The sequence below is a fragment of the Vombatus ursinus genome, unplaced genomic scaffold (assembly GCF_900497805.2).
Source record: "Vombatus ursinus unplaced genomic scaffold, bare-nosed wombat genome assembly UNPS02008961.1, whole genome shotgun sequence".
Classification (NCBI taxonomy): domain Eukaryota; kingdom Metazoa; phylum Chordata; class Mammalia; order Diprotodontia; family Vombatidae; genus Vombatus; species Vombatus ursinus.
The window spans coordinates 2,012,447-2,039,293 of NW_020948739.1; the positions used below are offsets into that span (position 1 = coordinate 2,012,447).

General features: G+C 38.4%; 1 protein-coding gene across 5 annotated transcripts in view; it reads left to right on the forward strand.

Moving 5' to 3' along the window:
- Positions 1 to 26,847, forward strand: part of CPQ (carboxypeptidase Q) — a 624,148-nt gene that overhangs the window by 104,200 nt on the left and 493,101 nt on the right. For all 5 annotated transcript variants that reach the window (XM_027849956.1, XM_027849959.1, XM_027849958.1 and 2 more), the window contains exon 2: positions 15,480 to 15,945. In XM_027849956.1, the coding sequence (XP_027705757.1) occupies positions 15,513 to 15,945 (433 nt within the window). In that variant the 5' untranslated portion in view covers positions 15,480 to 15,512. The remainder of the gene's footprint in view (positions 1 to 15,479; positions 15,946 to 26,847) is intronic.

Consider the following 26,847-nt stretch of genomic DNA (forward strand, 5'->3'; position numbering starts at 1 on the left):
TACGACCCAGTTCATGTCAGGCCTTTCTGCTTTTCTGTTCATGGGGGCAGGGAGTCTGGTGAAAGCCAAGGAAAGGGAGCAGAGGGTTCCAAAGGAAATTAGTAATATGTCTACCAGAGAGTGCCTTGGAGCATGTTATGAACCAGTTCAAGAGAAGATGCATGGGGAGAACATGCTGTTTAGTAATAAGAACACATTAGTACACTCCGCCTACTGTAATGCTGTATTGGTGAATGGTAATTAAATCTATATATCTCCAGCTTGCTTTCTGCAACTAAATCCCTGGAAGTCTTCTGTACTTTGTCTGCTTCAGTATGGTCTGTCCTCTATTCCCCTCTGACAGAAGACTCTGGCTGATAACATCTTTTTAATATCCCTGGATTGAAGACTAGTACTTCAGTATACTTACTAGTAAAACATAAGTACTTTCTCTCATTCTTAGAATATGTTGAATGAGGAAGAGTGGTTCAAGGCCTGGAAAATTTGGACTTGATGGCTATTTTTGTCCCATTTCCTATTTTGGGATGTCTCAAATCCTGGGGCTTTGAGTTTCTTGGGACCTGAAAGATCTTTTTTGGGGGGTGAGGAGGAGAATGGAGAGCAAAGGATACATTTTACATGAAATTATCTGCATCTTTATTGAGTACATTTGGATGTATTTGGATGTAACCAATGAAAATAGATGGGTATGTACTTATGAAAATAATTAAAATAATCTGTACCCTCATTCCCAAGGTAAGCCTACCTCATAGTATATGGCAGAGTATTCAGTTGCTAAGGATAATAATGGACCCATGCATATAATTTCTCATTCCTAAGTGTATTAGCAAGAATGCTGGATCTACCTAAGAGGGTATGGATTTCAATCCTGGTTGTGCTACTTACTGTATTTGTACCTGTGGACTGTAATAACTTGGACATATCCATTGGTCACCCTAGAAGACCTTACTTTTCTTATCTGTAACATGAGGGAGTTAGATTGAATGGTGTCTAAGTTGTTGTTAGGTTGTTAAGTCATGTTCGACCCTTCGTGACCCAGTAGACCACGGCACACAAATATTGTCCATAGGGTTTTCTTGGCAAAGATACAGAATCAGTTTGCCATTTTCTTCTCCATCTGATTTTACAGATAAGGAAACTGAGGCAAACAGCAGTTAAGTGACTTGCCCAGGATCACACAGCTAGTAAGTGTCTGAGGCCAGATTTGAACACAATATTTCAGAAGCAGTGGCAACCTTAAAGATCTGTGTCCTCTCCCTCCGTCCTCCCCCATTTTAGAGGCTGAGTCTTTGAGTCAGGTAAGGTCACACATTTAGGAACATTTCTTTTTGTTGCTCTTATTAATGCTTTTTAAGACTCTAGGGTCATGGAGATTTTCTAAAGATTGTCACCTGAGTGACATTTTTAAATGACTGGTTAGAGTAGGTTGGAGGCAGTAGGATGGCTGAGCATCCTTTGCCTCTTTATCTCATCTCCGTCTATTGTCTTTTCTCTCCTCACCACTGCAGAAGAATGGAATCAGGTAAATCAAAAGAATGTTTTTTGAACTCATATTATATGCTTGGTGCTGTAGAGGAGACAAAGGAGCAGGGAGGCACAGTCCTCTAGTTGAATGCCCTCTGCTTATGGAGAAAAATTCAATTGAGCAAGTATTCATTGGATGCTTGCTGTGGGCACAGAGTCCTTTGGGGGAGTGATCTAACCTAATCCATTCTGGAAAGCACCTCTCAGCAAGTGTCATGATGAAGTAGCTAGAAGGCCAGACTGGGAATTGGGAAGGGCTGGTTTTAAAGTCTGCTTCTGACACTTCCTGGCAGGGTGACCCTGGGCATTTTACTCATTTTCTTGGTACTCTCAGGCAACTTGCTAAGGATTGAAGTTGGAGATCACTTGCCAGATCTGCACACCAGTGAGAGTTTCTGTAAACCCATGGAATTAGGGAATTTCTTCTGCTCCCCTCCAAAAAAACTGTCCAGGTCAGTGTTTCTAGGCTACACCCTTAAAAATGATTAAGAATCCCAAAGACCGTTGGTGTATGTGAGTTATAACTATAACTATTTACTGTGTTAGAAATTAAAAGTGATAACATTTCAAATAAATATTAATTCATTTAAAATGATAACAAAACTATTGTATGTTAACATAAATAGCTATTTTTAATGAAAAAAGTATATTTTCTGAAACAAAAAATTTATTTTGAAGAGTGGCATTATTTTACATATTTTTGCAAATCTCTTTAATGTCTGGCTTAATAGAAGATAGCTGGATTCTTCTATCTGCTTATGTATTCAGTCTATTGCAGTATTTTACGGGAAACCTTGTCCAGTCCCTCTTAAATCCAGTGCTTTCCCTCTATTAATTATTAACTATTTAGCCTGCATATAGTTTGCTTTGTATGTTTGTGTGTTTTCTTCCCTGCTGATTGTAAGCTCCTTGAGGGCAGGAACTATCTTTTGCTTCTTTTTGTATCCCTAGCACTTAATACAATACACATAGTTGCCTTTTAGTACATGTCTATTAATTGGTTGAAGTATATGAAGAAAATCTGGTCTCACCCAGCTATCTAGTTGGAAAAAGGGAGGAGTATTTTAATAGGCAGATTATGTCTTGGTATTATGAAAATAGTTTGGGCCCTGTAGACTCCCTGATAGTATCTCCGGGGATCCCTAGACATCCTTGGACCATACTTTGAGAACTACTTGTCTTTAGGAATAAAAAGGCAAACTATGGAACTGGTCCTTACCGTCAAGGAGCTTACATTCTCCTTCCATGACTCTCTTAGTTAATAATATTCTCTAACTCCTCAAATTATTATTTGCATATGTGTCTGTTTGCATGTTATATCCCAGTAGACTATAATCTCAGGGGCCTGGCCAGTTTTTCATTTGATTTGTGTCCACAGCACAGTGTCCTGCCCTTTGTAAATAGATGCTTAATTAATAATTGTTTGTTGGATTGGATTCTACTGAAGTAAAAAGGGTTATTCTAAAAGAGAGAGACAAAAACATTGTCCTCAGTCCTCAAGGAGATGAGGCTTAAATGCAGGTAAAAATAATGAAAAGACCGGTTCTAGGCATAATGCAGTGATAATAAAGGGCAAAATCCAATGTCATCAGGTAGGAACGTGTGGTACGTATGGGAGATGTGTTAGAGAGTAAGTGGCCTGTTTGACAGCAGCTTTGTAGGTGGGATTTGTCCTCGTGCCCTAGCTTAATAAAGAAGAATCAGCCCAATATGTGATGGAGCTGAGAAGAATAAGAAGTAAATTCATGGTTAGGGGCTCCCTGTCTGTGTCTCTTTCTCTTTCTCTCTCCTCTTCCCTCCTCCTTCTTCCTCATTTTTGCTCCTTCTTCTCATCCCTTCACCTTTCTTCTTCTTCTCTTCTTCTTCCCTCAAAGATGGAATGATGAGTTATGACCATAGGAATGTCACCAGGCACCCAAAGAATGGATTTTTTGATTGGTCTTCACAGCTATATTACCATTTTGGATCTTGAACTGAGACCCACATAGACTATGTAGATTTGAGGAATTAAGAGCTAAATTAATATAAGTAAGTTATATTTAGCAAATGAAGATTTAAAAAAAGATATTTAAGTTTTCCTTTAAACAAAATGTTAAATTTAGTTGTTTATATTGAAACAATACAAACCTGAAAATCATACTTCTTTTATCTTTTAGATATAATGGAAGGAGCGCTGGGTTTAGAATTGGAGGACCTGAGTTTAAATCCTGGCTCTGCCACGTATAACATGTTTGACCTTAGACAAGTCACTTAAACTCTCTGGGCCTCAGTTTCCTCAACTGTAAAATGAACAAGATGACTTTAAAGGTCCCTTCCATATCTAAATCTATGATTCTTCGATTTCTATTCATTCTTTAAACAAGCATTTACCTGTGTTTGAATTGAAATACCTACTGTGTGTAAGTCACTGTGCTAGGTCATGGGGGAGATACAAAGATGTGGTCTCTGTATTTTAGTTTGCATTTTTGTATAGGTGTTAAGAAATTTACACAAATAACTCTAACACCAACCAGAATATATTAAGTGCGTGAGAGAGGAATAAATGGTGCTATGAATTTTCATAGAAGGTTTAAATCCCTTCCTTCCAAAGGTATTGGGGAGAACTTGCTGGAGAAGGCAGCATTTGAAGTGGGCCTTTGAAGGAGGGTTAGAATTTCAATAGATAGAGATTGGGAGAGGGGAGGACAGCATTCTGGACATAGGGAGCATTGATTTCTCATCTTTCTCCTACTACTGAAATGCGGGTATCCTCCAAGCCTCCATTTTTGACCCTCTTCTCTCTGCTTCCTCTAATGGCAATTCATTATACTCCCATGGCTACAGTTTTTTGTAGCTGTGCACATAACTTCCAAACCTCTCTGAGATTCAGCTCTCTGATGGACACTTTGATAATTAGACAGTTCCACAACTTAATCAGTGTAAGCCCTCCCTCCATTGGTGGGCATGGTAACCCTTCCATATCTTTTTTATTCTGTGTGATTTTCCAGTAAAATGTAAGTTCTTTTAAGACCTGTGTACTACTTTCTTTTTGCATTGCCATTGCTTAATATAGTGCCCGCCCATTGCAGATGCTTAATAAATATTTCTTGGATGAAACTGAATTGTGATTCTGATTGTCATGGAGAAGGAGTAATAGATTTTCTTTGCTTGTTCCTAGAGGACAGAACTAGTATCAATGGATGGAAGTTGTAAAGAGGCAGACTCAGATTTAATGGAAGAAAATATTTCTAAACATTGAAACTGTCCAAAGATAGAATTGGGAGTCCTTGAGAAGTGAGAGGTTCCCTCTTGCTGGAGTCATTCAAACTGAAGTTGGATAACTACCTTTGGTTATGTTGTAGAAGGGATTCTTACTCATATGTGGCTTGGGCTAGTTGGTCTATGATGCTCTGTGATTCTTGACCTCCAGTTTTGGTCATATGCATTCTTTAAAAATATATTTTTGTGTCACTTCTTGCATACAAATCATGCTAAAAGAGTGCTGCTTACATTATGCTTAATACATTTTTTTCATTTCCCTTTGGATTACTTATAATTTGGATTCTTCTGAAATCCTAGTTATCTGTGATTCACGGGCAAATAATACTTGATCTTAGCCCAAATAGGCCAATTTAAAGAAAAATTTCCCTTAAATGTCCCACCAGCAACCTACATTCAACATATATGAAATAGGACTCTTTATTGTGACCCCAAACTTTCTCGTTTTCCCGATTTACACATTTCCATTGATGGCATTAGTTATTTTCCTTATTACCTAGTTTAAGAAGGCAGAGTCATCTTTGATTCTTCCCTCTTTCTCATCTTCTATGTCCAATAAATTGCCAACATCTATGGTTGTACCCATGTATTTAGCAATCATCTCTCCTTTGTCCTTTTACTTCCCCTACTGCTGTCATTACTTCTCACCTAGATTGATGTTAAAGTTTCTTTATTGGTCTCCCTGCCTCTATTGTCATCTCTGTCAAATTTATCTTTCAGATTATGCCAGTGTAATATTCCTAGTGGGCAAATTATATCATGTCATTTCCCTACTCAAAAATCCTTCAGTGCTTTCCCACTGTCTATAGGATAAAATGCAGATTCCTTACTGTGGCTTTTCAAGGCTTCTCTGATCTGACTTCAACCTCTTGTTCCATTGTTATTTCACCTTGTTCCCCTTCCCATACATTACATTCCATCTAAACTATGTGCCTGGATGTCTCTTGACCTCATATATTAGCATGTATCATCCTCCATGCTTAGAAGGGACTCCCATATATATTTTTGCCTGCTGAGCATCTTTCCTTTCATGTAAGCCCAGTCCCAGTTCTCCTTTCCTACATCAAGCTTTTTATGATCCCCTCAGTTAGAAACCATTCTACCCTTTCTAAATTTCTCACACTTCTCTGTTTGATCACTTGGGCAAATCATTTTTAACTTCATGTTCTGTTCATTTGTAAAATGAGGGAGTTAGATTATATAGATGGCCTTTCAGTTCTCTTCCAGCTTTATGATCCTATGAATTTATCATATTCCAACTTGCAATTATTTATGTATGAATCTTATCCCTAGAGATTGTAAACTCCTTGAGGGTGGGAATTACATCCTTTTGCATTTTAAGCCCTGTAGCCAAGAGTATACTCTTCTTTGCTTTGAGTGCCCCACTCCCTCAGTTCTGGAACCATGATGAAACCAACTCTGCCTTTATTTTTTGAGGATGTGTCAAATAATTCCCTTATAGTTCCACTTACCATCCCTAGAGCATTCAGGACCAATGTGTATTGTCTCCTTTTTTAGAATGTAAGCTCCTTGAAGGTAAGGGTTATCTTTGCTTTTCTATTTGAATCCCAATTGCTCCGCACAGTGCTTGGCACATAGTAACCACTTTCTCATTCATTCATCTTTCTGACCACAATACTTAGCAGACAGTGGGTGCTAGGGAACTTGTGTTGAATTGAATTGGGAGACTAGTAGAAGCAGAGGCAGAGAATCAGGGAATGTGTTCAAGTGACAGTGAATAAACCAGTTTGACCAGAGCATTGAGTATATGATAAAAACTAATGAGAGATAACACTGAAATGTAGGTTGAATGAGAGATTGTAGAGAAATCTTGAGTTCCAGGCTAAAGAATTTGGACTTTATTTGGAAAAAAAAAAACAGCAACAATGGGAATCTATGAAAAGGTTATTTAGCAGTATAGTGACTGAGCAAAACAGTAGAATAGGAAGATAAACCAGGCAGAGATTGGTTTGTAAGATGATTTGGAGTGGGAAAGAGAATGGAGATGAGTAGAGCAGTTAGGAGGCTGTCTCACCAGTATAAGTGATAAGAGCCTTCTGCTAGCAGGAGAAGTGAAGAAGACATGTATAAAAGATATTGTAGAGAGAGAATTGGCAGGTTTTGGTTACTGCTTATATGTGGAGGGCTTGGAAGAGGGAGGAGTCTAAGATGGCGCCAATGTAGTGAGAATGGATGACTAGGGGAATGGAGATGTCATTAATAGAAATAAAGAAGTTGGGAAAGGGAGCATATTTTAGATGGCTGGTGATGAGTCCCATCTTGGACATTTTGAGCTTGAGATTTTATTGGTACATTGAGACTAAGCTTTCCAGGAGGTGGTTGAATAATCTGAAGTTCAGGTGAGAGGCTAGGGTTGGAGATGAAGATTTGGGAACCACAGAATCATGAGAAGAGGCATTAGAGGTTATTTAAGTGCATCCTTTCTTTTTTACAGATGAGGAAATTATGGTGTATAGAGGTGAAATAACTTATTCAAGGTTCGAAATGTAATGGATAGAGGTAATGTAGGTGATGCAGTAGATAGAGCTCTGAGCCTGGAGTCAGGAAGACTCATTTTACTTGAGTTCCAATCTGGCCTCAAACATTTACTAGCTGGGTGATCTTGCACAAGTCACTTAATTCTGTTTGCCTCAGTTTCCTCATCCGTAAAATGAGTTGAGGAAGGAAATGGCAAATAACTCCAGTATCTTTGCAAAGAAAACCCCATATGGGGTCACAGAGAGTCAGACATGAGTGAAACAACTGAACAACAACAATATTTGAAGACATGGAAGTGGAAGAGATTACTGAGGGAGTAGTAGGTATATAAAGAGAGAGAATTAGAGGGCCATGTACTGAGTTTGGAAGAATGCCTATATAATTCAAGTCAAATAAAACCATTTCTGATTATCCCAGTTGCTAGTGCCTTCCCCACTTAAAAAAATTAACCTGTATTAATTTTGTATATTCTGCATATGTTTATATCGTATATGTACATTTTGTTTCCCCTGATGAAATGTAATCTCTTCAAGGTCAATTATTGTTTTATGTTTGTCTTTGCACCCCCATTTCCTAGCGCAGTGTCTGGCACCTGAGAAGTGCTTAATAAATATTTGTCGATTGATGTATCATAAGCCAGTAGGAGGCAAAGGATAGGAGAAAGGGGCATGAATATGAAGCACCACAGAAATGAAAGGAAGACAGTATCCAGGAGTCGGTGGTCCAGAATGTTAAATGTTCCAGAGTGGTCCAGAAAGATGAAGACTTGAGGAAAAACATTCCCCTGGATTCAACAAGCAGATGACATTTTAGAGACCAATTTCAGTAGATTTGGGGAGTTAGAAGCCAGCTTTTAAAGAGCCGAGGAATTAATAAATGGGAAGGAGCAGATGTGGATTAGTCTTTTAAGGAACTTGTCTTTGAAAATGATAAAGGAGATGGAACAGCAGCTTGAGGGGATAACAGGGTTCCCTGAAGCTTCTTTTTTTTTTTTTCTTAGCCTAGGTGACAACTAAGCATGTATGTAGGAAGAAGAGAAAGTACCAGTGAGGAGAGAGATTGTAGGGAAGAAAAGGGATGTGGTGTAGATGCAAAGACCATAGGACTGGATGGCAGGAAACCTGTGTTCTAACATCTGTTTCTCTGCCACTTACATATAGTGCAACTCTTCATCTCTCTGATCCTGTTTCCTCATTTGAAAATTGAGGGGGTTGAACTAGATTTGTAGGGTCTCCTTCATCTCTACAAACCTGTGTATGGTGGGAAGGAGATCTTGGAGATGGCAAGAGCAGTGTGATCATTGGGGCAGGTGAAGGAGCCATGGCCAGGAAGGGAGAAGCCCCTTCTTCTTCTGACCCAGAAGTGGAGATATAAAGAAGTTTTCACTCTCTTCCTTCTAACTTTGGTTAATTTATTCATTCTAGCATATATGGCTTTGCCTAAGACATTTGCAGGGTGGGGATTTTGGAAGCCAAAGCAAAAATCTTGTTTTGTTTCCTCAAAACATCAGCTTTCTATGTACATATACTAGAATTCCCAGTAGGAGGAAGGCTGGGTTCGCTTCAGCTCACTCCTTGATTTAAGTGGAAAAGACTGAAAATGACAAGATAAAGGACTTTATCTTTTTTATGTGTCTGCGAAAGATAGTCTGTTACCATGGATTATGAAGACAATAAATAAAAAGCCAACCTGTTCTTCAAACAGTGCATTGAAGTTACCTTTGAAGGAAGGGATTCCTGAATTCTAAAGCACATTACTTTAGGATAGGGAGGGCTAGGTGTTTTTTTGTTTTTTTTTTTTTAAGCAATAGTTGTTTAAGATTCTGAAGAATATAAAGTGTAAGAATTCAACAGCCCAAATTCAAGAAAGGGAACAATAATTTCATCTTTTGTGTATGAATAGAGGTCATTATATGTATTGTGCAGTCTAAGTTGTCTTTTTTCTATCAAATAGTCCTACAGTTGTTTGAAAGGATTCTAGTTGTTTTCATGTCAATTGAATTATTTGTCTATTAGGCATTTTTAAAAGATGAAAACTTTGCATGTCTGCTTAAGTGAATGACTTTCATGCCATGTCTTTAAGAATGCATGTATTTAGAATTCCAATTTTTTTTTCACTGTTAACAACCAGAGAGATCAACAAAGCTAAGCTTCAGTGGGCCCAGCTGAACTGTGTGGATTAGAAAGGTCCTCTGCCACACTAAGGTGTGGGAATGATTATTGGCCAATGACACTAAGAAGGATGACAGTTGAACACCAGAGAAGATTCTTTCCATTTATTCTCAGGACCTGATGATTTCTAATGTCTCTTCCAACTTTGAAAATCATAACACTATGATTTTATGATCCTTCTCCTCTGGCACTTGCTTTTGGGGACCTGTAGGGAGAGAGACAGAAAAGGAAGGAAAGAGGAGGAAGAAATAGAGGAAAGTGGAAAGAAAAAGAGGGAGGGAGGAGAGAAAGGAGGGAGAAGACTGGGGAAAGGAAGGGAGAGAGAGGAGAGAGAGGAGTGAAGAGTGGAAAAGGTGAAAAAGCTGAAGGGGCAGAGAGGAGAATGAGAGGAAAGGGGAGAGGGAAGGGGAGAAAAAAGGGAGGAAAGGGAAGAGAGAAGGAAGAGGAGAATGGAAAAGGAGGTAGGGAAAGGAGAGAGAGAGAAAAAGTGGAGTAAGCCTGGTGTTTGATTACAAGGGCTGTGATCCTTTTCTTCCTGAGATATTTCTGTTATGTACATATCAAGGGAAATCACAGATTTAGTCCAACAAAATTTCCTGTATTCTTTCTTGGGGGGACCTTACAGCAAGCATAACATGGTTCTCTAGGTATGCTACCACAAACAGCTTTGAAAATTTTAGTGTCCTGGGGTATATCTTATTTGTACATAGTAATTTGCATGTTGCTTTCCTCTTTAGACCTTGAGCTCATTGAGAGCAGAAACTGTGTGTGTGTGTGTGTGTGTGTGTGTGTTTTGTATCTCATGCCTGGTACATAGTAGGCATTTAATAAATGCTTGTTGATTTGATATTAGCATTTTTAGGCCAGGCCTGGAGGTGAAACAGGATAGAGAGGGATGGGACAGTGATACTGACAATTCAGGGAAAGAAATCATTACTCAACAAAGAGAGGAGGCTAATACGGTATCACTCAAATACCCTGGAGAATTCATTTCCCTCTTTACAGAATCTGTAGAATGTAATTCATTTCACTTCAAGAAATATCTACTATGTGTGGCAGCTAGGTGGCATGGTGGATAGAGCACTGGCCCTGGAGTCAGGAGGACCTGAGTTCAAATCAATCCTCAGACACTTACTAGCTATGTGATCTTGGGCAAATCACTTAACGTCGATTGCCTCGAAAAGAAAAGAAAAAGATACATCTACTATGTGTGGACAGCTAGTGGCATAGTGAATAGAGAGCTAGACATGAAATCAGGAAGAACTAAGTTTTCAGATCTTTTCTAGCTGTGCGATTTTGAGCAAGTCACTTAACCTTTCTCAGCTTGTTTTCTCATTTGTATGATGGGGATTATAATGGTACCTACTTACTTCACATGGGTGTTGTGAGGATCAAAGAAGGTAGAGTGTAAATTGCTTTGCAAACCTTAAAATGCTATGTAAATACGAAGTGTAATCTCAAGATATTCTGTTAGGCACTGGAGATACAAAGATGAATTGTAAGACCTCTTTTCTTTTTGGGGAGTTTCATTCAACTTGGAGATACTTGTATACAGAAAAATAAATAGAAGGTCATTTTAGAAAGGAGGAAGAACTAATCTCAGTGGCATTAGGGAAGGCTCCATTGAGGAAGTCACATCTAAACTGAACCTTGAAAGAAGAGGAAGTTTCTAAGCGGTGGAGATCAGAGAGATAAGGAGACAGCACATTCCAGGCAATGGGGACAACTTGTGTAATTGAATGAAGGTGGGAGACAGAATGTTGAGGTTGGAGATTAGCTGCAGTTCCAGTTTGACTGGAGCATTGGAGTACATGAAGGGAGGTAATATGGATTAAGTCTTGGAGCCAGATTATATCAGGTTAAGTAGTTTGTATTTTGTCCTCAAGGCCTTTGAGCAGGAGAGGATATATTTATTTAATTTTATATTTATTTAATTTTAGCCTAATTAGAGCTATAGAGAGATGCTTGGTGAAAATATTATGCTGCAACATAACTAACAGTTATCAACCGAAAGCAAAAAAGTAGTCTAAAAAGTATCGGCAAAGATATGTATGGCCAGAAAAGGAGAAGGACATGTTTGTGTGGGAAAAGTTGGGTAAAACAATAGATGGATGCATTTTGTATTGGTTCCTATATATCACACCTAGAAGAAGATTCCTAGCGCATTGGTTGGACATCTTGTAGAAGACGTGGACAGGATGATAAAGTTGGGGTGGGTTGTGATCTTCACTTTTGGAGGTAGTAACTCCATCAGCTAGGTGACATAGTGGGTAGAGTATTAGACTTGGATCAGGAAGACCTGAAGTAGAATCCAGCCTCAGGCAATTATTAGCTGTGTGACCCTGGACAAGACACTTAACCTCTGTCAGTCTCAGTTTCCTCAATCTGTAAAACTGGGATGAAAAACCAGCTCACTAGAGCTGTTGTGAGGACCAAATAAGATAACATATGTAAAACACTTTGTAAACCTTAACTATTTTATAGCTAGGTGGTAGAGTACATAGAGCACTGAGCTTGGGATCAGGAAGATGAGCCTTCCTGAGTTCAAATCCAGCCTCAGACACTTATTACATGTGTGACCCTGGGCAAGTCACTTAACCTCGTTTGTCTCAGTTTCCTCATTTGTAAAATGAGCTGGAGACAGAAATGGCAAACTGCACCAGAATCTTTGCCAAGAAAATTCCAAATGGCATCAAGAAGAGTCAGACATGACTGAAACAACTGAACAACAATAATACCTCTATGGTGCCTACAATGTCAGAGCCACACATAACACAAAAGACAAGAGAGTTTGGCTGCCCATTGGAGTTCTACCATCTATACTTGCTATATACAATCCTCAGTAGAAACTGATTAGTTGGTCATATTATTGGGTGGCTACCCTTTATTCACTTTATAAAAGAATATTATTCACTGGTTTCTTAACTGTATGCTGCTTAGGAGTCAGGAAGCTGCTGGTTCAAATCTACCTCCAACACTTAACTAGCTGGGTGACCCCAGGCAATTCACAGAACTTAGGTTTCCCTTATCTGTAAAATGGAAATCACAGTAGCACTTAACTACCAGAGTTGTTGTGAGCATCAAAAGAGATGACGCATAAAATGCTCTGCTAATCACAAAGTGCTATACAGATGCCAGCTGTTGTCATTATTACCCTTTATGAAAGTCAGGGTACATCTCTTTATTAACTTTCTCCAAAATAAATGGATGAATGAGATGATCTACAAGGTCCTTCTGTCTTGAAAAGTCTCTGATTATATGGTTCTAATCCCACTGTATAAAAATGTTGCAAGGAAGCTAATTAATGTTTGCAGAGTGCTTAGAGATTGTCTGATGAAAAGATACCAATATGGTGATGGTGGCTATTTAGATGAATAGATGGGTTTTTTTTTTGTTCTATTAAAACTCATTTCACTCATATTTTCAAGGATAAATTTCTGTCTGATGATATTTTGATTGGATTAGAAACTATCCTATAGAAAGAGAAAAACTGAAGTGAAGTGACGGCAAAGAACAGGAACCATTTGTTCTACTAGGTTGGTCTAGTGAAAATAACCCTCAAGTTGAAGTCAGAAGACCTGATACTGAGTCTGGTCTCTGGTAGTTGTGGTATGATAAGCCGCTTAATCTGACCCTCAACTTCCTCATCTGTGAAATGGGGATACTGATACCTGTGCCTCTTACCTCAAAGGGTCATTAAAAGAGAAACACTTTTATATACCATAAAACTCTGAAAATGTTAACAAAAATATATTCAGCTCTCATAATGAGTCATCTTTGCAACATTCGTGGGGAGGCAACATGATATAACTTGCCTGGGAGACAAGATGGGTTCAAGTTGTAGCCCTCCCACTTGATAGCTTTGTAATATGAAGCAAGTCAGATAAACTGTCCTGATTCTCAGTTTCCTCATCTGTAAAATGAGCAGATTGGACTTGATCATACCTAAGATCCTTTCCATCCCGAACATGTTACAATCTTGTGAGTTAGGAAAGGCGGATATTTTTCTCCTTATTTAAAAATAATGCATGATAAGGTAATTATTAAATGCTTGTCATTTGTCAGTTACTGAAAGTTTAAGTTCTTTATCCATTTCCAGATGGCAAGTTCATGGTTAGAGCCGGTCAGAGGAGGTTAAGCCTAGGGCTCTTCCTACTGACCCATGCTCCTTCCTTCTGGGACCCAGCTGTACCTTTGCTCTGGATCTTAGAGGAATGAACACTCCATGTGGTAGGAGTGTTGCTGGAATCAGTAGCACTACTTGTCTGATGGCCTAGGGAGCAGGACACCTCTTGAACATGTGTTGCCTATAGTTTTTGTCCATTTTTTAAATTAAAAAATTATTTTTTCAATCAGGAAAAAGTTCATTTTTTCCTCTCTGTCATTCCAACTCTCTTAATTGAGAAGAAAAGAAAAATAAAACCTGCTACAAACATGTATAGTGAAGCAAAACAAATGGCATTGGCCATGTCCAAATATATCTATATCTATCTATATCTACCTATATATTTAATTCTGAACCCTGAGTTTTTCACCCCTCTATCAGGAGGTGGGTATCATGTTTCATCATGAGTCCTCTGGAATTGTGTTGGTCCTTATGCTAATTGGAGTTATTTTTTTTTCTAAGTTGTTTTTCTTTACTATATTGTTGTCATATAGATTTTTCTCTTGATTGTACTCCCTTCACTCTGAATCAGTTCATACAATTCTTCCCAGGTTTCACTGAAACCATTCCATTATTAATTTCTTATAGCACATTCATATTTATATATCATTTATATATCATGACTAGTTTTACCATTCCCAATTGATGAGTACCCCTTGAGATTCCAATTCTTTGCCACCACAGAAAGAATTGTAAATATTTTTGTGCATCCTTAGTTTTTTCCCTCCTTGGAACTAATCCCTCTCTTCTTCTCTTTCTCTCCTTTTTCCCTATTGAGTGAAATGTATTTCTTTACCAAACTTAACTTTCTCTCTGTCTCTCTCTCTGCCTCTCTGTCTCTGTCTCTCTCTGTGTCTCTCTGTCTCTATCTCTCTGTCTCTCTCTGTTTCTGTCTGTCTGTCTCTCTCTCTCTCTCTGTCTCTCTCTCTCTCTCTCACGGTGTGTGTGAGTTCTTCCCTCTTTTGATCAGTTCAGATGAGAGGTTCAGCCTCTCCCCCTAGCCCCTTCTTGTTTGTTTAAATGTCTTCTTGCACACCTTGATCTCTTGCCTATTTTTAAAGATAATGCCAAGATCAGGCTACCTACCTGTGGTACTAATCCAGGCAATTATGTAGATGTATTTATTAATGAGTAAATAAATGATCTTTCTTTGCATTCATAATCAACTATTTGAAGGATTTTTGATTTTGGAATGACTAGTATGGGAACATATCCACCCGCCTTTCTGTCATTTAGCAGAGAAATCATAGGGGTTGCCTGGAATACACAGATGTTAAGGCATTTTCCAGAGTCACTCAGCTAGTGTCAAAGGTAGGATTCGGTCTCAGGCCTTTGTGCCTCCAATCCCAAGATTCTATCTTCTTTGTCATTTTCCTTCACTTCTGAGTTGATAACAGGCTGTTAAATGAATTTTATAGGCACACATTAAACAGTAGAGATATTTCTCAACAGCCACGGGTCAGTTGTGTTTTTGGTAATGCACTCTGGGAGTGTTTGGAGCATGTGAAAAATACTTATTGATTGATTGATTGATTGATTAAAAGGCATTCTATAGCTAATTGCCCAGTAAAGTGAACAATTGCCCTCTAATTTACCTTTCATGTACTTTTTTCCACTTCAGCAAACCTGTACATCCAAAGTAAAATGACCTTACGTCCTAAAAACACCATCTTCTCCCTATAGCTATTTCAGTCTGGAAGCCGATGGATTTGTCCTGAGTTCTTTGTAGTATTTGTTTATGTGATAACATATTAGATCTTTTCCTTCTAAGACAACTCTTCTCTGCTCTCTCTAGAAATACAGGACGGTTGATTGGCAGTGAGATTGCTTCCCACACGTGATTTTTTTTTTTCTTCTCCTAGGTTCTCACAGGAGGGAAAGCCATCTGAAAGACAATGACCCCTCTCATCTTCCTTTTCGTGGGTATGCTTCATCTTTTACCTTTGTGCTCAGGGAGGGCTGTGTGTAAAGATGTTTGCCACTTGAAGACATTTGAACAAATAAAGGAAGAAATAGCAGGCTACCAAGATGTTGCTAAGGCCATTGTAGATCTTGCTGTGTGTGGCAAAGCCCAGAACAGATCCTATGAGAGACTGGCACTTTTGGTTGACACTGTTGGACCTAGACTGACTGGGTCCCCAAACCTAGAAAAGGCCATCCAAATTATGTACCAGAACCTGATGGATGATGGTTTGAAGAATGTTCATCTGGAACCTGTTAAAGTACCCCACTGGGAAAGGGGACAGGAGTCTGCTGTGATGCTAGAGCCCAGAAACCATTCAATGGCCATTTTAGGCCTTGGGAGCAGTGTCGGGACCCCTCCAGAAGGTATGTTCTGTCTCTCCTGAATAATTTTGTATGGCTTGTTACAAAACAAAACATAACAAAACAGTAATGCCTCCCAAACAAATGGATGATGAAAAACATTGGGATTTATTTCAAATCTGGAGCAGGGAAGGTGGATCAGGAAGTTGTTTCCTATTCCCCAATTCCATTGAACAAATACTGTAGATCCTTGGATATCTGTCTTCATCATGCCCGTGTCAACTATTTCTAGGTTTTTGTTTTTGTTTTTTTCCTATCCTCTTGCATTTCTTTTCCAAAATGAAGCTTCTGTTAATAATGATAATATTGATGATGATAATGATTAATGGATGACATTTACATAGTACATTATAATTTTCAAAGCTTTCCATGATGAAGCTCTTACTTCCAGATGAAGTAAGCTCCAGGAAGGGCTCATTTTACTTATGTCTTTTTATCCCCAGTGCTTAGCATGGTCCCTGGCACATTGTGGGCAATTAATAAATACTTGTTAATTGCTTGATGAATTGGATTAATAAATACCTGTTAATTTATTGATTGATGATCTCATTTGATCATCAAAACAACATTGTAAAGTCAACATGCCATTAATAATCAAGTATTTATTAAGATCAGAAGTACAGGTATTATTATTCCATTTCTAAGGCAAAGAAACTGAGGCACAGAGTACTTATTTGTTGAAGTGGTAGCCATGGGAATTGAATGCCAATCTTGATTCCAAATCTAATTGTTTTTATGGTATTCCACAGTTGCCTTTTGATAACAAGAAGTTTATTTCTTTCTTATTTTAATCTGTTTCATTGATTACCTTTATCTTTGCTTCATAGTCAGTTAGACATGACTTTAGTTATTGAGGTACAGACATTTGGTTGTATAAATAATGAAGTTCTTGACATATGAAAATATTTGAGTTATCAATTGCCTTTTGATCACTTATCTAATAAATAGCAAAGAAGGGATTTAAGCCTAGATGTCTTGACTCTATGTTTTCATTTTGTCCACAATGCCAGGCCACTTCTTATGTGCTACATATAAATAAGTAAATGAATATACACACATAAATATATCTGCATATATGTACATATATGTTTAATTATATATTTATTATTATTGATCATCTATTTTATATAATGAATATAATAAATATAAACACAATAAAATTTGTTTATATTTATTATTATAACATACATATTATTATAATATTGTATTTTATTTATTATTATTATATACATGTCACATATGTAGTTATTATTAATACTGTCAATGGCAGAGCAGGTATTGAAGTGATCTTCATTAGTAGAAGTTTTTTATTTGGAGTTCCTTAGAACCAATGAAATCACAGGTCCAGGCCAAAAAAAAATTGCCTGTATACACACACACACACACACACACACACACACACACACACACACACACACACACACACACACACACACACAAACGTCAGTTGAGTTTTGTTACTCCTCTGGATTCCTTCATAACTTCCAAAGAGCTCTGACAGGTTAGGGAGAACACCTGTATGAGATATTGGCAGAGCAATAAAATGAAAGTCTTAGAAGATGCTTTTTTATTCAGAAATATCTTCCCTGAACATTCTGATTTCTTCTACTCTGAATTCTTTCCACGTAACCTCATCTGGGCCCTTACTGTTGGACTCTTACTCTGTCACTTGTAGCTTTTTTTTTTTAATCACATTCTCTATCATGTCAATTCAGTTCAGGAAGCTAGATGGTACAAAGGCAGCTAGGTGACACAAGGGATAGAGCTCTGGACCTACAGTCAGGAAGACCTGAGTTCAAATCCAGCCCCCAACACTTAGGTGCAGTGTGACCCCTGGGCAAGTCACTTAACTTTTCTCCCCCTCAATTTCCTTACCTGTAAATAACAGCACCTGATTCACAGAGTTGTTGTGAGGATCAAATGAGATAATACTTGTAAAGGGCGTAGTACAGTGCTGGGCACACAGTAGGCACTATATAAATGCATATTCCTTTTCCCAAATCAAGAGATGTTGATTAAATGCCTCCTAAGTACAAAACAGTATGCTTGCTATATGTGAGACTGGCAGTCCAGAGAGTAATTGGGAGGCCATTGCAATAATCCAGACAAGAGGTGATGAGGGTGTGAACTAGGGATGGTGGCCAGGGAATGACTGAAAGGGGATGATGAGAAAGGGGGTGAGAAAGGGGATGAGTCGAGAATGACCAGGGGGTAATGAGGCAATGTGAGTGGGAGAATGGTGTTGACACCAACATGAATAAGAAAACTTGTAGAGGTAGGTTTTGGAAAAAAATGATCAGTTTCAATTTTGGATATGTTGAGTTTGAGATGCCTATGGAGTGTTCTAGTGGAAATGTCCAGCAATAAGCTGGAATTAAAGAAAGACTGGAGCCATATATGTGGATTCGGAAGTCATCTCTATAGAGATGATAATTGAACACATGGGAACAATCACGATCACCAAGGCAGAGGATAGGTAGAGATAAGGGTCTAGTACAAAGTTTTGGGAAGGTCCCCAAATAAGACTGGCAGGTGCAAAGTGATGGTCCAAGAAAAGAGACCAAGAAAGAAAGAAAGACTGTTTAGTAGGAGAACCAGAGAGAACATTGTCATAGGAAAGAATAGTTAGAAGAAGAGGATTGTTGACAGTGTCAGAAGCTATAAAGTACTGAAGCAGAATAAGAATTTAGGAAAAAAAACATTGAATTTGGCAGTTAAATTATAGGTAATCTTGGAGAGAGAAATTTTAGTAAATTGGTTGGGTTGTAAGACAGTAAGGGTAGGGAAGAGGAATGAGAGGAAAGGAAGGTAGTAGATAATTCTCCAAATCTGCCTCAGAGTTTTCTGTCCAGCTCTCTCCTCACTTTTAAAAGTTTCTTATTTTGAGGGAGAGGTAGAAAGAAGGATAGAAGATAAGTTAATATCAGCTAAATCAAGCTGTTGTCCTTCATCAAACTTTTTGTGGCCCCGTTATTTAATCTGGCTCCACAGATAAGGAAAGGCTGCTTTCAGTTATTTCACTTTCTTACATTCTATCTATTCTAGTCCCTAAATCTGCTAAATTATTCTGTCTGCCATTTTCACACAAAATTTAGCTTATGGGATTGAGTTCCTTTGCCTGCTTTTTAAAAAAAAACTTTTCTTTTTGAGGTGCTACCTAATTTACCTATAGGTCTCTTCTTTCATTTAATTAGTTATTTGCACCTTTGTTCTACTTCTGGGAAATACTGAATTTATACTTTCTAGTGGGGTTTAACTTATAAGAAGCCTTCTCCTCTCCTTCTGGTATCTAATTGCAGTGACAACAGGGGTGGCCCATGGGGTCTGTCACCTCTAACAATACTTTGCCTTTGGGATCCTGCTGCAGGTGGGGAGTGAGGAAGCAAGCCGCTGTTCAGATGAGATTGCTAAGTGCCAGATGTTACTGTATTTATCCATGATTGCAAAGATACTGTGGGGTGGGGAACCTGGGGCGCTTTGACTGAATCCAGACTTCACGGACCTGAAGTCTGGATTCAGTCAAAGGGCCTCTCTTGAGGACCTGGAGGGCCACATGTGGCCTCAAGGCTGCAGGTTCTCCACCCTTGGTATAGATACTAAGCACGCCTACTTTTCTGTGGTAAATGCTGCCCTGTTATCCTATCTACCTTTCCCCAGGAGTTCTTAGGGATGGAGCTATTGTCATGTGCTGGCTCTTCTTCATGCCTCTCACATTTTTCCTTTTACTTCTCCTCATTTCTGTTTTTTTTTTCCTTTTTCAACAATAAACATTTATTAAACACCTATGACCTGTCCCCCCTCACTGCTAATGGCTTCCCCTTGAGATTGCCTCCAATTTACCCTATATACATCTGATATATGTGTACTTGTTTGTGTGTTATATCCTTTGGAATGTAAGTTCCTTGAGGGCAGGGACTGTTTTTGCCTTTCTTTGTATACCCATCACTTGGCACATAGTAGGTGCTTAACAAATTCTTGTTGACTTGACATACTATGTGCTAGGCCTTAGTAATACAAAGACAAAAATGTAACAGTACTTGCCTTTGAGGAGCTTATAATCTATAGGAGGAAAGACCCTGAAAAACTCGAAAGCAAACAGAGGAGAGCAACCAGAATGGTGATGGGCTCCAAATGATGCCAAATCAGCACTCATTGAAGGTATTGTGACTGTCTAACCCAGAGGCGAGATGGGAAGACGTAAGAGGTGTTCTTAAGCATATGAAGGGCTCTCATATGGAAAAGGTACTTATACTAATTCTATTTGGCCTAGAACTTTGAACAACAGATGGAAATTGCAAAGGGGAACCATTTGATGTAAGGAAAAACTCTTCACAATGACAGCTATTACAATTAGAATGGATTGTTTTGGGAGGCAGTGAGTTTCCCCCTCTTCAGACAACATCTTCCAGAAGAGGCTTGGTGATCATTTTATCAGATATGTTGTAGTGGGGTCTCTTTCCTAGATGTTAATTATACTAGATGGCCACTGACAGCCATCTACATCCTCTTCTAGGAAGATCACATCTGGGTATTTTTCATAAAATACATCATTTACTTGATCCATACCATGAGGCTGAGAAGCTAACTCTTTCTAATTTTTCATCAATTTCAATTATGAGTCCACGTTTTCTTTCTATTTGTTTCTTGATTTTTTTTTATGAGTTGGAGCTATGTGTGTTGGGGAGACTGAGTGGTGAGTAGGTGACCAGTGAGTGAGAATCTGTCCAGCTTGAATCCTTCCATCTATGAAAAATGCAAGAATTTCTACTTCCCCTAATTTCCACCATGTTCCATTTCCTGCTTCTTTTGACATATGGTGGTTCAAGGGAGTTGAAATATCTTTATGATTCCGTAATTGGATGCCAAATATGTCACTATGGAAAGAGAGGTGGCTGTCCTCAACCCAGTCACCACTATCTCTTAACCCTCTTCCCTCAAACTCACTCCATCAATGAAGATCAGCGACTGATGACTTATCCGGGGTCACTACGTATCAGAGGTAGGCGTTGAATCCAGGTCTTCCTGAAACTTCTACACCAACCTTTACCCACTCTACCACATTGCTTCTCCTCACCACCTCATACTGTATGCTTAATCTTAGAATAGCGACTGTATCTGTGGTTTCGTTGATATGCAGAACTCCTGGATGAGCATACTCCCTTCATCTATGCAAGTCAGCACCTTTTCTTGAACTTACTATTGGAGAATCACCTAGAGCACTGCTCTCCCTGCCCACCTCCACCTCCTGCCTTCTCTGGCTTCCCTCAAGTCTCAGCTAACATCTCCCCTTCTACAGGAAGCCTTTCCTGATCTCTCTTAACTCTAATGCCTTCCCTCTGTTGATTATTTCTAATATATTCTGTCTGTAGCTTGTTTGTACATAGTTGTTTGCAAGTTGCCTCCCTTATTAGACTGTGAGTTTCTTGAGGGCAGGGCTCTCTTTTTGCCTTTCTTTATCTCCCCAGCACTCAGCAGAATGCCTGGCACATAGTAGGTGCTTAATAAATGTTTATTGTCTGACCAACTGACTTGCCCAGGAGTTCACACGGGACACACAAGATATGTCAGAAGTGGGACCTAGAACTGGGCAGTTCTCTAACTATGGGCACCATTCTTTATATGCATAACGACATTCTGCACTTGCCTTATCTTATGTATTTTATTTTTTAATGTTTGTCCAGTTGTTTCTTCTGTCTGGTATCTTCTTAGGTTCCCCGATCCTACAGGTTTCTCTGCTCCAGTTAATGTTGCATAGCAACTAGTAGGGGTAGGCTCTTAAAATGGATTTAATTTCAATAATCATATTACCATCAATTATCCTTTTTGATGTTCTCTTGTGTAGAAGTTTCTCTTTTGAATGTACAGTTGTGCATCGTGTTCAGAATCTTTCTATGCAAAATTGTGTAGATTCTGCCTCTGTGGTACCTGTTGTATCCATCCCAACTTTCCTTTCGCACTGTTCCCACTCACATTCAGGATGTCTGGAGACTCAGTGTTGTTTTGATGGAATTCTGTATAGCATTAACAATATCAATTCACTAAAGGCCCCTTGGCCTCTCCAGAGAAGCTGAATACACTGTATTCTTGTGACTTCTTCTAGTGCACCCAGGGTAGTCTTTCTCTTGGATAATTACGTTTAAATTGCTTAGTAGAACTTGTACTGTGAAATTGAAACTTTTGGCCAAGGAAAGCATTTGGAAGATATATGATCCCAATTTGTCTTTTAAAGCAGATGAGTTGAGAGGCATTAGGTCAAACAATGCTCAAGTACACAGTGTGTTCTAGACCTAATTGACAAACCAGATGGTAATAAATCACTGGGGTCAGATGTCACTTACCCAAGAGTTTTAAAGCAACTCAAAGGTGAAATTATGGAACACTTGGCTAAAATGTTGGATTGAATTTGTTGAATCAGCTAATAAATGAATGAATTAGCTGGAGATTGTGACTGTGATATCCATAAAAAGAATTCCAGGGGAGAATTGAGGTTGGTAAATTTCTCTTCTCTCTCGGCAAATTGGTGTGTTCTATAACAAAAAGTAAGATCAATGATCACTGAAATGAAGATAAGCTATTATGTTAAAGCAACATGGTTTCCTGTCCAACTAATCTACTAGAATTCTTCAAGGGAGGCGGGCAAATAAGCATGAGGGACTTAATGTACTCAGTCTTTCAAGAAAAGATTCTATCTTTGGTAAGATAGTAGCATGCAATACTTGTGGACTGCTCACCTCTGGAAAGGGGTTAATATGTAAGGTTTTTGAAGATTTTTTAAAAATTCAGACTCAAAGTTTTATTGGTGTGAGGAACCTCTTGGGGAGGTCAGCAACTTCTCTGTAAATACAGTCATAGAGTGCTCCCTGGGTCACTGGGATGTTGTATGAGGTCTGATCACAAAGTCACTATGTATCAGAGGCGGTACTTGAAGTCAGAGCTTCCTGACCTCTGCTTCCATACACTGTGCCACACTGCTTCTGAAGGGCGGAGAGTAGCAGATCTAAAGCTTTTTGGTCTCAGGACCCTTTTTACACTCTTAAAAATTATTGAGGATGCCAAATAGCTTTTGTTTGTGTGGATTATATCAACTGATATTTACCACATTAGAAATTAAAACTGAAACAATTTTAAAATACTTATCAATTCATCTAAAAATAACAATAGTAAAACCTTTACTTGTTAACATAAGTCACACATTTTATGCCCCAAGATCCATATTTTCAAAACAAAAGAAAAATCTGGTGAGAAGAGGGATTGTTTTACATGTTTTTGCTAATCTCTTTAATGTCTGCTTTAATAAGAGACACCTGGATTCTCATGTCTGCTTTTGCATTCAGTCTGTTTCAATATGTTGTTTTGGTTGTAGTATATGGAAAAAATCCAGCAAATCACATAGATATGTAATTGGAAATGAGAAGAACATTTAATAAGCAATAACATTTTAGTATTATTATGAAAATTATTTTAGTCTCGTGGACCCTGAGAAGTATCTTGGGTACTCTGCTGGTCCCTGGACCACTCTTTGAGAACCACTGATACAGAGAATACAAAATCCCATTGTGTTTATTTTTTGTTGATTATTAAAAACAAAATCCCATTTAACTCCATAGAGTGAAATATTCCCTTAAAAGGCTCTCATCCATAAGATTTCTCCCATGTGTATGTTAAGATCAGACAAGATTTCTTAATTAGGCTAACTACAAATATAACTAATCAATGTTCCTCTAATTAGCATTATCCAGTTCAGCATAAAACAGGAAAATATATGTTCTCTAAAGTTGTTCAGACTCCTTCTGGATGCTCCTGTTGGTTGATGACATAATGTTGATTTCAGTGACAACCTTAATAGATTGGGCCTCCTCAGAGACACAAACCCTACAAAGAGATGGATCAATTAATCAGTAGTCAATAATTTTTATTGAGTGCCTACTTTGTGTCAGGCACTGCACTAAGTGCTGGGCATACATATCTGAAAAAGAAAAATAGTCTTTGGCCTCAAGGAGCTTACAATCTAATGGAGGAAGACAACACACAAAAAGAAGCTCAAAGGAGGAGGAAAAGAAAAGTACATTGGTCAGCAGGCATGGAGGAGAAGTCAAAGAAGTCCAAAATTAGTGCAGCCAGGTGGGAATTGAGGAGAGGTCTGTCCTTAAATGGAGGCTGAGTAGTTCATGGCTTCTCCCTCCACTCAGAAGGGTAGCTAGTACTGATGAGCTGTGAGTATCACACCATATCTCTGAGTATCAAGGCTGATTGGATCTTACAGGATGATGAGATTTCCCAAAGGTGAGGTTCCTGGGGAAATGATGGAGAAGTCAAAAAACAGGTGCAGCAGAATGGGGAATGAGGATATAATAATCTATGCAAGAAAACCAAATGGATGAAACATACCTTTTGTGCAGACTGTGATGCGCAGTGAGATGGTAAATCCGTTGAGTTAATCCATCGGTTCACACGTCTTGGAGGTGCACTGTGGAGCAACAATGAACTGGGCTCAGAATCAAATAGAAGAAATAGAGTTGGCTGTGTTGCATTTAGAAAATTGCTCAGCTCTTTTCTTTAGCAATCTGAAATTACACCTTGACACAAACCCTCATATTTTTTGAATACCAGTATTCTCCTATTGGTCTCCTGGTCAACCAAGCAGTCGATCCACAAGTATTTATTAAGCACCTCTCTATATGCCAAGCACTTGGGACAAAGACAAAAATGGAGCAGCTTCAAGGAGTTTCACTGCTATGAATCATGGAGCGTTCTAGTCTCTGAAGATTGAAAATTGAATGTGATCCAACAGGCAGTAAAGAGGCCTGTCGTGGGCATAAATGAGCTAACCTTATAATGATGATGATGATCTGTACTTAAGAAATGGTATAAAAGATACCATCTAGAAAAAATGTAAGATCAGAATGGCAGGTGAGATGGAGGAGCAATAGATTTTTTTTTTAAAAGGACAAGAAGGAAAGAAACAAGCAATTATTAAGCACCTACTATGTGCCGGGTACTCTGATAAGCACTATACAAGTCTCATCTCCTTTGATTCTCACAACTACTCAGAGAGAGATGGTATTATTATCCCCCCTTTTTACAGTTGAGGAAACTGAGGCAGGCAGATTAAGTTACTTGCCTAGGATCACTCAGCTAATAAGTCTTTAAGGCTGGATTTGAACTTGGGTCTTCCTCACTCCAGGCCCACTGCTCTATGCACTATAGCACCTAGCTGGTATCTAGGTAGGTTGGTAATCAGTAAATGTTAGAAGACTTAGAGGAATGCTTCATCTTTGGGGTGTAGATTTTTTGTGGATGACTTGAGAAAGGACACAGAAAACCACAAAGGAGGAGAAAGGTATTGTGAGTTGGGGTGTGAACAGTGAAGGGAATAACCATGTGAGTGAGATCATGGAACCATTCAAACAAAAAAAGGAGGACAAGGAGAGGTGGCAATTCATGAAGAAGAACAGCACCAGTAAAACCTAAAGATGTGAAAACACATGACGCGTTGGGGCTATTGAGGATGCTTGCTTGACTAGAGGAGAGGATATACATAAGGAAGAAGTCAGAGGAAGAGATGGATTAGTAAGGTGTTAAGTTTTGGTAGTCTATGAATATTGAAATGAAGACTCCAGTTTTGATATTATGGGAAATGGAGACAGCTAGTGGAGTTTTATAAATGGGAATGACGTAATGAAAATTTTGTTATACAAAAATTAATTTAATGACTGTATGAAGGTTTGATTGTAAGGAGACCAATTAAGAATCTATTGTGTTCATGTTAATTTGAAAGGATATCAGTCTAGACTGCTGCAAAAGTAGTGGAAAAAAATAGACTCTACTTATTTCTTAAAGAAAATTATTTATTTATTTTAAACATTCATTGAAAAAACAGGGTTCCAAATTCTCTCCCTTCGATTCCTCCCACACTCATTGAGAAGCAAGAAATGTGATATCAATTATACATGTGAAATCATGCAAAACATATTTCTATATTAGCTAAGTTGCAAAAAAAAGGGCAAGAAAAATAAAACTTCAACCTGCATTCAGACTTCATCAGTTCTTTCTCTGGAGATTGATAGAATTTTTCATCATCAGTCCTTTGGAAATGCCTTGGATTATCGTATTGCTATGTCATGCATGGTTGATCATCATTACAATATTGCTGTAATTGTGTACAAAGTTCTCCTGGTTCTGTTCACTTCATTTTCCTTCAGTTTATGTAAGTCTTTCCAGGTTTTTCTGAAACCATCTTGCTTGTCATTTCTCATAGCACAGTATTTAAGTATTCAGAGTATTCCATCACAATCATATACCACAACTTGTTCAACCATTCTCCAACTGATGGGCATGCCCTCAATTTCCAATCCTTTCCCATCACATATACAGCCGCTATAAATATTTTTTGTACATATGAGTCCTTTTCCTTTTTCTTTTGATCTCTTTGGGATACAGACCTAGTAGTAGTATTGCTGGGTCTAAGGGTATGCATAGTCTTATAACCCTTTGGGCATAGTTACAAATGATTCTCTAGAATGGTTGGATCACGTCATAATTCCACCAATAATGCATCAGTGTCCTGATTTTCCCACGTCCCCGCCAACATTTGTCATTTTCCTTTTCTGTCATATTAGCCAGTCTGATAGGTGTGAGTTTATATTTCAGAGTTGCTTTACTTTGTATTTTTCTAATCATTAATGATTTAGAGCATTTTTTCATATGACTACAGATAGCTTTAATGTTTTTGAAAATTGCTTGTTTTTATCCTTTGACCATTTATCAGTTGGGGAATAACTAATATTTTAAAATTTTGATGTAGTTCTCTATATATTTGAGAAATGAGGCCTTTATCAGAGAAACTTGCTGTCAAAAATTCCCCCCACAATTTCCTACTCTCATTCTAATCTTGGATGCCTCTGG